General features: G+C 45.8%; 2 protein-coding genes across 5 annotated transcripts in view; one reads left to right on the top strand and one right to left on the bottom strand.

Moving 5' to 3' along the window:
- The first annotated feature begins 1,971 nt into the window (after window positions 1-1,971).
- Window positions 1,972-12,243, top strand: part of CALCOCO2 (calcium binding and coiled-coil domain 2) — a 44,048-nt gene continuing 33,776 nt past the window's right edge. Inside the window, exons 1-2 of one of the 3 annotated variants that reach the window (XM_083582942.1) lie at window positions 1,972-2,037; window positions 9,559-9,688. In XM_083582942.1, the coding sequence (XP_083439068.1) occupies window positions 1,987-2,037; window positions 9,559-9,688 (181 nt within the window). In that variant the 5' untranslated portion in view covers window positions 1,972-1,986. Of the gene's footprint in view, window positions 2,038-9,553; window positions 9,738-12,243 lie in introns of those variants that run through there. The other 2 variants (XM_083582941.1, XM_083582945.1) reach the window with 2 other exon arrangements.
- Window positions 3,634-9,348, bottom strand: ATP5MC1 (ATP synthase membrane subunit c locus 1). 2 transcript variants are annotated; one of them, XM_083583710.1, is made up of 5 exons: window positions 9,247-9,348; window positions 7,756-7,804; window positions 6,674-6,751; window positions 4,777-4,952; window positions 3,634-3,870 (listed from the first exon to the last, which is right to left on the bottom strand). In XM_083583710.1, the coding sequence occupies exons 2-5, from the start codon at window positions 7,792-7,794 to the stop codon at window positions 3,756-3,758; spliced, it is 408 nt and encodes a 135-aa protein (XP_083439836.1). In that variant the 5' UTR covers window positions 7,795-7,804; window positions 9,247-9,348; the 3' UTR covers window positions 3,634-3,755. The 2 variants fall into 2 exon arrangements, with proteins under 2 accessions (XP_083439836.1, XP_083439835.1); XM_083583709.1 differs by having other exon boundaries at window positions 9,160-9,298.

Here is a 12,243-nt window from a genome sequence, read left to right as displayed (position 1 = left end):
CAAACGCTAGAACATTAGCAGCGGCAAAAGTTTTTATCGATGGTTGCAAGAACCAATGATCCCTATCTTTTGAACAAAATGCTTGTTTAACCTGGAGGTAGGCTGTATGAATTGTACATTGCTTTGTAACGATTTGTTGGGTCTCTGGACCATAACAAAGATTGGTTTGTATGTTGCCCCTATATCCGCAGATCTCAGGGCGGTTACAGATTTCAGAAATCTCCAGGGCTTCAAAAGAGCTGCATGGCAGGCAGCAATTCAACAGGTACAGCCTCCATGGTGGGGGCTGTTGTCGCTGGATTTCAGTCTGTCACACAACTTTTCAGACGCACCAGAGCCCTGCCCTTGTCCAACACACGCTGTTAAAGGGTGGGATGTTTTCAAATCTCCATCAAGCTCCTCTCTCGGCTGTTGATTACTACAGCAGCCATTCCATGAGGCTGCAGGAGAGGATGAGAAATGGGATTTCCCCCCATCTGTATTGCTGACAGACCATGCTCCCCCCCCAAAAAAAATATTCCCATTACAGCTGCTCTCTCGCAATGTAACTAAGAGATAGTGCTTGACTCTGCTTTCCCCCATCAGTGTCTTCGCTTTGTGCCTTTTAGATTGTAAGCAGAGACTGTCTTATCACTGACAACTGTCAGTCTTTAATTGGGGGAAGGGGGCTGGAAATTGTGATAAATAGAGAAGTGCAACACAAGGGATCTTAGCTCGTATGTTATACAATCCTTTACCACTGAGGTACTGGGCAGAAATTCAGCAGGCAAATATTTTCGTCACTGAATTGCCATCTGTTCAATTTCAGCCGGGCACAAGGCTTTTAGGCTGTAGTTCTACCTACATTTACTTGCGGGGAAGCCCCGTTGAACTCAGTACATCCGTTCATAAGATTACGCTGTCAAAAGCGTAAGGTCCTTTCCAGGGGAATAAATCCCATCCTTGTAACAGGTAGGTAGCCGTGTTGGTCTGCCGTACTCGAAACAAAATAAAAAAATTCCTTCCAGTAGCACCTTAGAGACCAACTAAGTTTGTTATTTGTATGAGCTTTCGAAAGCTCATACCAATAACAAACTTAGTTGGTCTCTAATGTCCCATCCTTGTAGTATAGCTTATATGGATGGACTGGGCATGGTTAATCCAAAGCACTGTAGCAAAAGGTAAAGGGACCCTTGACCATTAGGTCCAGTCGTGGACGACTCTGGGGTTGCGGCGCTCATTTCGCTCTATTGGCCGTACAGCTTCTGGGTCATGTGGCCAGCATGGCTAAGCCACTTCTGGTGAACCAGAGCAGCGCACGGAAACGCCATTTACCTTCCCGCCAGAGCGGTACCTATTTATCTACTTGCAGTTTGACATGCTTTCGAACTGCTAGGTGGGCAGGAGCAGGGACCGAGCAACAGGAGCTCACCCCGTCACGGGGATTCGAACAGCCGACCTTCTGATCGGCAAGTCCTAGCCTCTGTGGTTTAACCCACAGCGCCACCCACGTCCCCAAATAACAAACTTAGTTGGTCTCTAAGGTCCCATCCTTGCAGCATAGCTTATTTTGCAGAGACTTTGGATGGACTGGGCATGGTTAATCCAAAGCACTGTGGGAAAAGCGGGAGGCAAAGGCTCAACGCCGCCCACTTTATCGGCCCTTTTGCATTAATTCATGTGGGCCTCCCAAATTCTTGGATCTAGGAGAAACACTGGAAAATCTGCTTTCGAGGGGTGGGGCACAACAAAGCTCTAAGCCCTGCCCACAGAAGCGCCTCTTCCTGACGTCACGCCATCACGTCACACCGGAACTTGGCGGAAGAGTGTTCCCTTTCAGGGACAGAGCGCCTCATTTGGCTTGATAAACGTTATTTCACTGCCCCCCCCCCCGCCTCAAACGCGCCGCTCATTCAGCCTTATACGCATTTGTACTCGAAAGCCGAGTTTCCACGCGACTTTTTTTTCCTCGCGCGAGTTGAAGGATCGAAGCTCAGACTCTCGCGCATGCGCAGCAGCAACCAACTAGGCCCTCCTGGGAAATTCCCTGTGATCGAGGTACAGCCCCGCCCCTCGCTCCCTGCCCTTTTCCCCCTCGGGTTCCCACCCCCCACACCAGCACCTCCCACAACTTCCTCACGTCCCTCTTACGTATAACTCTTTCTCTCAACCGCCATTCACCATAGAGACTACACGTCCTCCATTCCCTAGAGCGTATCCTTGCTCCACCATAGAGCGTTCCCGGAAACGTCGGTATCAAAAGAAGCAGCGGCGCCCGTGTAGCCAGGCACTTGGGGAAGCACCGGGTGTGGCCGTGGGTGTGTTTACTGGCGGGGTGCCTGGGGTTAAAACCCCTGAAGGAAAAAAGGACACCTTTTTAGGGTGACGTTCTGTTGTTGCGAGTTAAATCTCTGCACTATTTAACGGAAATCTTACCAAGTAAGTCCAGGAAAGCTCTGAAGGTCACCGAAGTTCTGCCCTTTAAGGGTTAGCAAAGTTCAAACGGAACCCCTCCCAATAAATAAAGTATGTTCGTTGTAGCTTTACTTAAGAAATCATAGAATTGTAGAGTTGGAAGGGACCACGAGGGTAATCTAGTCCCACTCCTGCAATGCAGGAATTTTTTTGCTGAAGGTAAGGGCTCCTACCTATGACCTTGAAAATAACTTAAAAAATTAATTTCAAACAGTCTGAACGAGGAACAGGAAATGGGCTTATACGGAATCAAGCCATAGGAGATATATATACACATAACCTGTACATTTGGTACTTGCCAGGACTCCTCGAAAGGAAATACAGGGTTAGGTGTCCTAAGGTTCAGACTGCCCTCACTGCCTTTATATGGGGAGGTTTTGAACAGGGATAAAAAGGCTCCCTTTTTCTGTAACCCTCCAGGTTCTGTCACAAAACACAGAATTTTGGGGCTCAAAATGCGACTGACTTCCAAAACATTCGGAAACCAAGGCATGGCTTCTGATTGGCTGCAGGAAGCTCCTGCAGCCAATTGGAATCTGTGTTGGACGTTCGGATTCCAAAAAAATCTTAAACCGGAACACTCCCAGGTTTGCGGCATTCAGGAGCCAGCCAAAACATTTGAGAACTAAGCTGTTCGAAAACCAAGGTACGACTGTAAATCTAAAAAGTCTTCAAATATGAGATACTCTTTGGCATGCCAACTTTGAGGGATTGGAACTTACTGCTCTCAGACTGCAGATAAGCTTGTTGAATTTTTGTAACTATGTATTTAAAGGTCCTGGGCTTTCATACCGTTTCCAGTTGCTGAGGGCAGTAAACTTGCTTCAGTAGTATAGAGAAAGATTATTTGAAAATAAGGTATGTCTCTCCCCTGCATGCAACTTCAGTATAGACCATCCTTCCTGTTCCTTAGGCAAACTCTTTATGGAATTGTGGGCCTGGTGACATTCCAATTGTATCCTTCAAGCAGGTTGTAGAACTGTTCTCTTCCTACAATATTTCTTAGTGTCTGGGGGCTAATAGTGGCACTGACTTTTTAGCCAACTATATTTTATTGTATATTACAAAAGGACTCAGTGCCAGATTGATTTGGCACATTATAATTTTTTCTTCCCCTTCTCAATATGTGTATATTTAAGAATTACGAGCAAGCTTTTAGGATGAAAAGCACAAAACAAAAAACTTGAATCTTATTTATTTAGAGAAAGTTTGTTTAAATCTGTTAACACCCTGGCAAGGGAGGCAGGCTCAAACTGGAGAGGACACAGACAGACAGCAGCTGCAGCGTAGCTCCAAGGCTTTCACATGGCAAACAAAATGAGGAATGCCACCATCAAACAGAAGAGCCCCATGGCCTCTGAGAGGGCAAAACCCAGGATAGCGTAAGAAAACAGCTGCTGCTTGAGGGATGGGTTCCTGTTGGTAGAACAGAAGAGAAATCTGTAAGGTAAAATCCCATTGGCTTTTCCAAAATAAAAAGCTGCAATAGGCTTCCCAAGCCCACTCCTGAAAATGTATTTGTAGAACCTCAGAGTGAACACAGGGAAAGCTTTGTTAACTACCAGTCATAGATATATCCACCACATCTCACTTAAAAGGTGTTTTGATTGTTCTTAGATTAAAGGTATACAACCATGGAAATCTGCTTTACAAAGAACCACATATTTCAAGCCTTGTCATTAGTAATTTGTGGTTCATAAAGAGTTGAAAGAGAGGCAAGACAGAAGACTGGGGGGGAAGCATCCCTTAATCTAAATTTTGAAATACATGGGTACATTCTAATAAATCATACTATGTTCCAAAATCTGTGAAGATACTTTGAATGCAAACATTTATGCGCTCACATACTTTCGAACCACGGACACACTTCACCAAGCAGGAACATTTAGAGAGAGAAAATATTCTTCAATCCATACATAGACAATAATTGCTTCTTTAGCACAAAAAAAATATTACATTAAGAATGGAAAGACAATAACCCAGCTGGTATGAGCACTGTGTGTACAATACAAGCTGATTCTTACATTGAAGGTAACTTTGGTTATGATCTTTTTAACAGTGACACCTTTGACACTATTGGTATTTGACACTATTTGAAAAAGGTATTTTTCTTATCAACAAGACACTTGACAAGAAAATTCCATGCAGATTCCACCAATTCTCTTCTATTGCAGCTTTTCCTAGCTGGAGTTTCCAATCACTGTCAGCTGCTTTAAAAAACTGCTTCTCCCAAGAGGAATGCATTTGTGGTAAAAGTCTTCACAATAATATCTAAACTGCCTGCTGAAACAAAGCAGAAATGCTTTCCCCAAGCTAACTTACCTGGCATAACCAATGATTAAACTGCCAAACACTGTCCCAATCCCAGCTCCTGAACCAGCTACTCCCACAGTAGCAGCACCAGCACCGATGAATTTAGCAGCAGTATCAATATCACGGGAGACAGCACTGGTTTGGAATTCCCGATGAGCTAGCTGACGATTCAAAACTCCAAAAGGCTGTGGAGGAAGCAAGTAATTAGCATGATTTATATCAGTCACTTTAAGCCTCCAAATCATTTTCTCTTCCCAACAGCGTTTAATCCAGTTGTGGCCAAACAGTGGGTAGGTAAACATCAGGCTGGCAGGACCTACTTTGTTTCTTTATTAATGTCGTTGTCCCTGAGAGGGGGCAATGACAATAAAGATATTATTATTATTATTATTATTATTATTAGAACCTTGAAGCCAATTGGGGCCTCCACCTGGGGCAGGTGGAAAATAGCAGCTCAGCTGGGTGGATCACTAAGAAAGAAGAACAGGGCTGGCTCAACCTATGGATTTGTGATCCGTAAGAGAATCAAGCTTGCAATTTCTTTCAGAAAATAAATCTTTTCCCAGTAAGCTAATGTGGGTGGGGCTTTTTACAGTTGCTGATATTGTTAAGAGAGTCCGGAATCCTTGCCAAACAGACCCCAGGCTGCCTTCTGCCCACCTCCAGGGCAGGGGAAGGACATACCCAAGAGGGGGTAGAGAAGAAAGAAGGGAAGAGGCAATGGCCTTGGACACAGACTCTTAGTTTTCTAAGCATTGGCAGTGGGGGAGTGGGGAGAGAGAACAGCAAATAATGCCACTTAGGTGCCTCTGCCAGGTCATGGGCTGGAACAGAAATGCAGGCCTCTAGCAGACATAACTGTTGTTCAGTCCCCTACTGAAACCTTAAGGGTGTGTGTGAAATGACCTCCCTTGTAGCAACCACTGAACCACAACTATGCAGATTCTGAAAATCTGTTTGATGTACAAACAGAGATATGCCTATCACACACACAAAGAATACCAATTCTTAATATTCCCCAATCCAGCAGGAGTAAAAGGGAATTCTGGGGGAAACTACTCAATGTAAACATTAGAATTGCAATGAAAGGTTCATGAAGGCTTAAATTTATGCAATTTCCTATCCAAAAGGTGTTTTAAAATGAGCAAGGAGGGTGACCAGTTGAAACATAAGTTTTTCAATCCTGTGTAACAGCATGCTTTTTTTTTTAAATGAAGGACATAATGGTTTTGAAGTACTGCTTGCTTTTGAATTTTTAAAATATTAACATGGACTCTAAAAGAATCAACGAGACAGTAGCTTCTGCAAGAAAAAAAATGTCCTTTCTTATATTATATTATCCTGCAGAACTTCTGCAGGATTTATTCCAGTATTGCTCACACTAGGCCAAGTGCAGGGAACCTTTGATGCTCCAGTTGTTGCTGTACTCCAACTTGCATCAAGGCTAATGGCAAAAGATGATGGGAGTTGAAGTTTAGCCACTTTTGGAGAGCCGCAGTTTCCCCACACCTTTTCTAGGTCACAAGCGAAGAGACTTCTTACACCAGCACTACTACACTTTTTCAGAGGGGTGAAACTGGTTTAATTACGCATGGCAGCATCGGTTCCTCTTCTAGATACTCTGATGGAAGCTAAGCTGTCAATGTAATGTAAGAGGCAGCTAGTGCTAACCTTTGAGTTTGAAAGCAAAGAAGTTATTATTGTTCCCACATCATGAGAAAATAATGTATAGAGTTATAATTAATAGAAAACAGTTTCTATTTAGCATAAGAGTTTTATTGTTTGGCTGTAGTTTGGTATCACTGCATGATGCTGTTAACCATTTTTTTGCTCCTTTTTGTAAAGAAAATCAAGGTGCAAACAAAACCTGAAGATAGCAATGAGGAGTCATGCTGTTTATTCCTACCTGCAGAGTCTGAGTCTCTGGCCTGCTCAATATAGACAGGGAAGCTGGCCTGGTTAGAGCTCGAGAACAGCAGCGGAACTGGAAAGAAAAACATTAAATTCATATCAGGATATAAAGAACTGCTCTATTCAGAGACCAATGCAATCTGTTCTGACTGACAGTGGCTCTTCAGCATCATAGCCAAATATATTTCCTAGCTATCCCACTTGATCCTTCAAATGGTAGATTTTAAGGATTTAACTTGATATTAGATACTTGCAAGATTTATCCTACATCAGTGAGCTAAGGCCTTTCCCCCAACTGGTGATGAGGCAATTTTGTGCTGATCAGAAGGCAGTTCTCTTTCAAGACAGGTATGCGTATTCATCATGTAATGTAAATTCTCTGTAGCAGGAGATTCTAGATCTTGCTTGAATACACAGCTTCTCTCATACTGGAAAGGACATATATGTGCAAGAGGGAAAGTATTCATTGCTGCCTATTAAACCTAGCTAGAGACTCTAGACATGGGCAGTAGTCTTCCTAATACTATTTGTATCAAGACTTGTGCACTCAAATATTTTTGTCCATTTTAAAAAAACAATCACTAGCTGCTTTGGGGGTCCACATGAATTGATATCAAATGAACTGAACAGGTCTTTCTGATCAACTCACATCAGCCCTGGTCAGGGATGAGGGGAGCTGTTGTCCAAAAATATCTGGAGGGTCACAAGTTCCTCCATACCTGCCATAAATTCATTCTCATAGGTAAAAAACCATTTGCTGCTTCCCCTTACAGAGTCTGAATTATTTCCAAAATAGAGATGTTTTGTTTTCTAAAGTGGAACAGAGTTGGTCACTCACCGAGGACTATTATAGGAATGCATGGGCAGGAAGACTAAGGATTTATTGGCTTGTAACTTTTATTAACTTATTTGTAAGTCTGGTTTAACATACCCTTCAGAAACTATTGTTGACTGAGTTCAAATGACATATCAAACAGCTCACTCTTAGTTTTTCCTCTTTAAAGAGAAATATTAGAGATTAACATACTAAAGTAATCCAAGATACACTAAGGCAATTGCAAGCCAAAAATTCCTTACCAGAGCTGGCGAAGCCAGGAGAGCTACTGGAGTCTGCATTCTGATGATCCTGAATAAAGGGGGAAAGTCACATTTTACACAAACACCCACTGAATTCTCTCACAACTAAGAGGGAAAGCCCAGTGTGTGGACAAAATGGAGTACATTTCCTTATCTGTTTCAGGTATAGCTTTTTATTAAGATTTTGCAAACTAAGTCCAGAATTAAAGAAGGAGGGCAGAATGGCCTTGAAGGAACACTATTAATGGAGAGTCCAGTTATTCACAAAGAGCAAGTAAGAACCAGATAGCTTGCAACTGTGCATCAGTGACCTCCAACTATGGACAGACACCACAGATAAGGTGACAGACATGAAACTTGTCAGGGGAAAGACAGATGACAATCTAAGCTATGTTTGTCCAATACAACATTGCTTCTTACAGCAATTAGGCACTCAAAAATGGCATTTGACTTTGTAATTGATTGAAAGAGGGGTGTTTAAGAGAAACTGTGCATACCCCTGTTAGCTAGGAGCCACAAAAAAGCACAATTAGGTAACAGGACTTGCAGAAAGTTAGCCAATATTTCAAAGCTGCAGGTGTCCCCCTGAAAACAACCCCATCTGGAAACGGATGGTTGTGGGCTACAAAGCCTTTTGCCCCATCCCGAATCTACCAGCTTCCCAAATCCTTTCCCATTTTGTAGGTGGCATCCCAATGACCGCCTCCACCATCTACACCTTCGTTAACATCCAGCACTGAAGAAGCCATTGGCCGGTTCTCTTCATGTTAGTTGCCCTTTGAACACCTGCCGTCTGCAAACACACCCTGTTTAGCTCCACAGGATTCCCCTAGTCTTTCATCTATGCCTTCGCCCTGCCCTTGCAGAGAAACATTCACAGGCAGACAAAACCGGTAACTAACAGGCCGGTTGCACTAGAAGCCATCTCGCCCTGGAGTTTCCAGCCCACAAGAAGGACTTGGTCCACCATCTAGTCTAGCATGTCCGTTAGCAAGCAGGCCAATCAGCTGAGGGGGCAAGCGAGACTCTTCCATCCTCGGGGTGGCGGCTTCGAGCCCCACGCTGCGCGAACGATTCCTGCATTATTGCAAGGGGCCGGACTAGATGGCCCTCGCGGTCCCTTTTCCAATTCTACGATTCCGCGACTGCAGCAACCTACGTCGGTCAGCCGTCAAAAGGCGCCCCTAAGAAGCAGCGAGTGATTCACTGGCGACAAGACGGGACGCCTTTTAACTGCTGCTCCCAATTCAAACGGGCCTTCGGGATGAAGGGAGCCGCGAACGGCGCGCTCGTGGGAACAGACCCGAGCACCGGGGCCTCCCCGCTCCCCGTGCAGCCGCCTCACCCTCACGGGAGGCCCGGGACCAGGCGGGCGCCGTCCCCGCTTCCCCTGCACAGACTCACCTTCGGGGACGAAGAAGGGCTGCACCGAACCTCAAAGTCGCGGCTCTCCTGACTGGACCCAGCCAAGCCCCTCCCGCCCTCGCTCACCTTGCCAATGTACCACAGCGTCCTCCGCTCCTATTGGCCGCCGCGACGCAAGGAACGCTGCCCGGCGGGGCCCCGGTGGCTCACGGGAGACGGAGCCTCGCCGCCGCCCGCTATTGGCTCCCGGACCCTCGCGCTCGCGCCCCTCTGCGTGCGGATTGGGCAACTCCGAAGGGTCGCGGGTCCCCCATTGGGCGGCCGCAAAACCCTCCCCTTCTCCTCCCCTCCCACTTCTCCCGGGAGCGTTCCACTGAGCGCGTCAAAGGAAGGAGACCAGAGAGGGATGAGTCACGTGCTTTTGTTCTTTCCTGACAGGCTGGAGGTGACTGCGCGGCGGCGAAGCGCTCGAGGAGTCACGTGGTGTCGGGGAGGGGCGGAGAGCGGCGCGCTTCAGCTCGTGACGTGGAAGAAACTGCGCGTGCCCGTGTCGTGTGTAGAGATTCAGGCACGTCACGTGTCTGCTTTGCTGGGTGTTCCGTTGCTGGGAATTGGTTGTGAGTTCCTAATGAGTGCGCACTTAGGGATGATACTCTCCAACGTGGTCGCGGCTTGATCTCTCTAGTTCAGGCATAGGCAAACTCGGCCCTCCAGATGTTTTGGGACTACACTTCCCATCATCCCTGACCACTGGTCCTGTTACCTAGGGATGATGGGAGTTGTAGTCCCAAAACATCTGGAGGGCCGAGTTTGCCTATGCCTGCTTTGTTGTTGTTGTTGTTTAGTCGTGTCCGACTCTTCGTGACCCCATGGACCAGAGCACGCCAGGCACTTCTGTCCTCCACTGCCTCCCGCAGTTTGATCAAACTCATGCTGGTAGCTTCACGAACACCATCCAACCATCTCATCCTCTGTCATCCCCTTCTCCTTGTGCCCTCCATCTTTCCCAACAAAAGGGTCTTTTCCAGGGAGTCTTGTCTTCTCATGAGGTGGCCAAAGTATTGGAGCCTCAGCTTCAGGATCTGTCCTTCCAGTAAGCACTCAGGGCTGATTTCCTTAAGAATGGAGAGGTTTGATCTTCTTGCAGTCCATGGGACTCTTTAAGAGTCTCCTCTAGCGCCATAATTCAAAAGCATCAATTCTTTGGCAATCAGCCTTCTTTATGGTCCAGATCTCACTATGCTCTGGTGAATGTGGAGCGCTGACTCCATTGAAGAGAATTGTGTGTGAGTCGAAACGGACGCTTTATCGGTGGTGTTGCTGCCGTGGCGGCCCATTCACACGAGGATCACTGCTTCCGTTATCAAAGGGATGCTTGATATATGCCCGAGCCAGGCTGTCTAGTAAACCCCATAGTCTCCAGCGGGATTTGCTTCCCAGATAGGATCGCAGTCTTAGACGGCAATCCCATTTATTTTGGAATAAGCCCCATTGAATTCAATGGGAGTTATTCTGAGTAGCCATGGCTAGGATTGGAGCCTAAACAATGTAAGCAGTGCTTTTCGGGGGGTGGGGGTTCCTCAAGGGCACACAGTGCCAGCACCTTATTTTCTAGAAGAAAAGCACTGGTTAAAAGGATGAGTATCGGCACCTTTTTTTCTAGAAGAAAAGTACTGTGCTTAGGTAATTAAGCCATGAAGGGGTTAGCACCATAGAGTACGCTGCCCTGCCAGGCTTGGTTAGGTAGTTCCTCTCCCCTCACATTGGGAGGAATGTAATTAAGCCTATTGTTTCCCTTCAGTCTACCTGAGCTCAGCATGTGAACAGGTTTTGAAAATGTAAATTCATTTGCAAATACTGTTTTCTGTTTAAGCTGACTCTCCTCTTGTCCCTGCACCTCCATCCCTACCATGGAGACACCCAACTTACTCCATATTACTCTGGCTGGCAACTAGATTTGCCATGTTACCGTACTTTAAAGAGCAGTCAAACCGATACTATCTCCAGAAGAAAGATCCATCACCTTCTTGTATATAGTTTTAAAAGTTTTGTTTCAGCAGCGGTTTCTGTACAAACCTGCTGGAGCAAGTTGAACTCTCCACTTTCCCTATCAGTTGATATACAGTACCTTGCTTCAGCGAAAGAGCAATCAGGAAGTCCCTTTAAGCCCCTAATTCATTTGTAGCTACTTGAGGAACCTGCCCCATACCTCACCTATGACATCAGGTGTAGGGAAGGTGGGCATGGTTTGCTAGGAATGCCTTCTCAGGCCATATTGAGACCCCTGCCAAGCCCAATTCCTCATTCCTACTTTATTTGGCATAGATTTAAATGCCCATAGTTATCTTATTGATAGATATGTCAGTCCACTCACCTACCAGCAGGAGGAGACATTAACCTATCTTCTTTGGAAACAGTTAACTCCTTTCTTGAGAATGGCTGCCCAAGGTAGATACATACTTTAGAAGTTGTTTCCACAGGTGACACTGGGGCTGCAATTCTAAATTCTGCATGTCTTACTTTAAAGTGGATGTGTGTAAGACTGGGCTGTAATCATAAGCATAATTATGAGAAAGTAAGTCCCATTTAACTATAGGCTTGTAATTACTAGACTGAGACACAGGTCTGGTTTCCACTTCCAATAGAATGTTTCAGGGCTGGCTCAGGATGTTTTGCCACCTGAGACAAAACAGAGCATGGTATCCTTGTCACCTTCGCTCTCCACGGCAGTCGTCTGAGGCAACTGGTGGCGCCCCATGAAAGCCCCAGTATGCTGAAGACAGTGGGGGAGAAAAAAGGAGGCCAGAGTGGAGAAGGTGGGCAACAAATGCAAGAGGTGGCAAGCGCTTCGGGGCAGGGCTTTGCTACCCTTCCCAGCTATCACCACCTGAGGCGACTGCCTCGGTACGCCTCATGGGTGGGCCAGCTCTGGAACATTTCTTTTTTCTTCTCCAGGATAGAAATGAGAACTGCCTTTAGGAATAAATACAGAAAATGTGGGTTTTGTGTGTTGTTGTTTTAAAAAAGTTGGACATTTAAAGCTGTAATGTGACTGCACACAAGGTCATGAAACACAAGGTTTCTTTGTGCAACTGAATGCTGAATTTTGGCAGGGTGCAAGTC

The sequence above is a fragment of the Podarcis filfolensis genome (assembly GCF_964270895.1).
Source record: "Podarcis filfolensis genome assembly, chromosome: 13".
Lineage (NCBI taxonomy): Eukaryota > Metazoa > Chordata > Lepidosauria > Squamata > Lacertidae > Podarcis > Podarcis filfolensis.
This window is presented reverse-complemented; position numbering and strand designations above follow the sequence as displayed.

Bases quoted from the DNA above. Each gene is read 5' to 3' on its own strand.
- ATP5MC1 (XM_083583710.1), bottom strand. From the start codon at position 7,794: ATGCAGACTCCAGTAGCTCTCCTGGCTTCGCCAGCTCTG. The intron at 6,752-7,755 runs GTAAGGAATTTT...TTTTCTTTCCAG, and splicing joins TCCTGGCTTCGCCAGCTCTG to TTCCGCTGCTGTTCTCGAGC. The intron at 3,871-4,776 runs GTAAGTTAGCTT...TTCTACCAACAG, and splicing joins TTAATCATTGGTTATGCCAG to GAACCCATCCCTCAAGCAGC.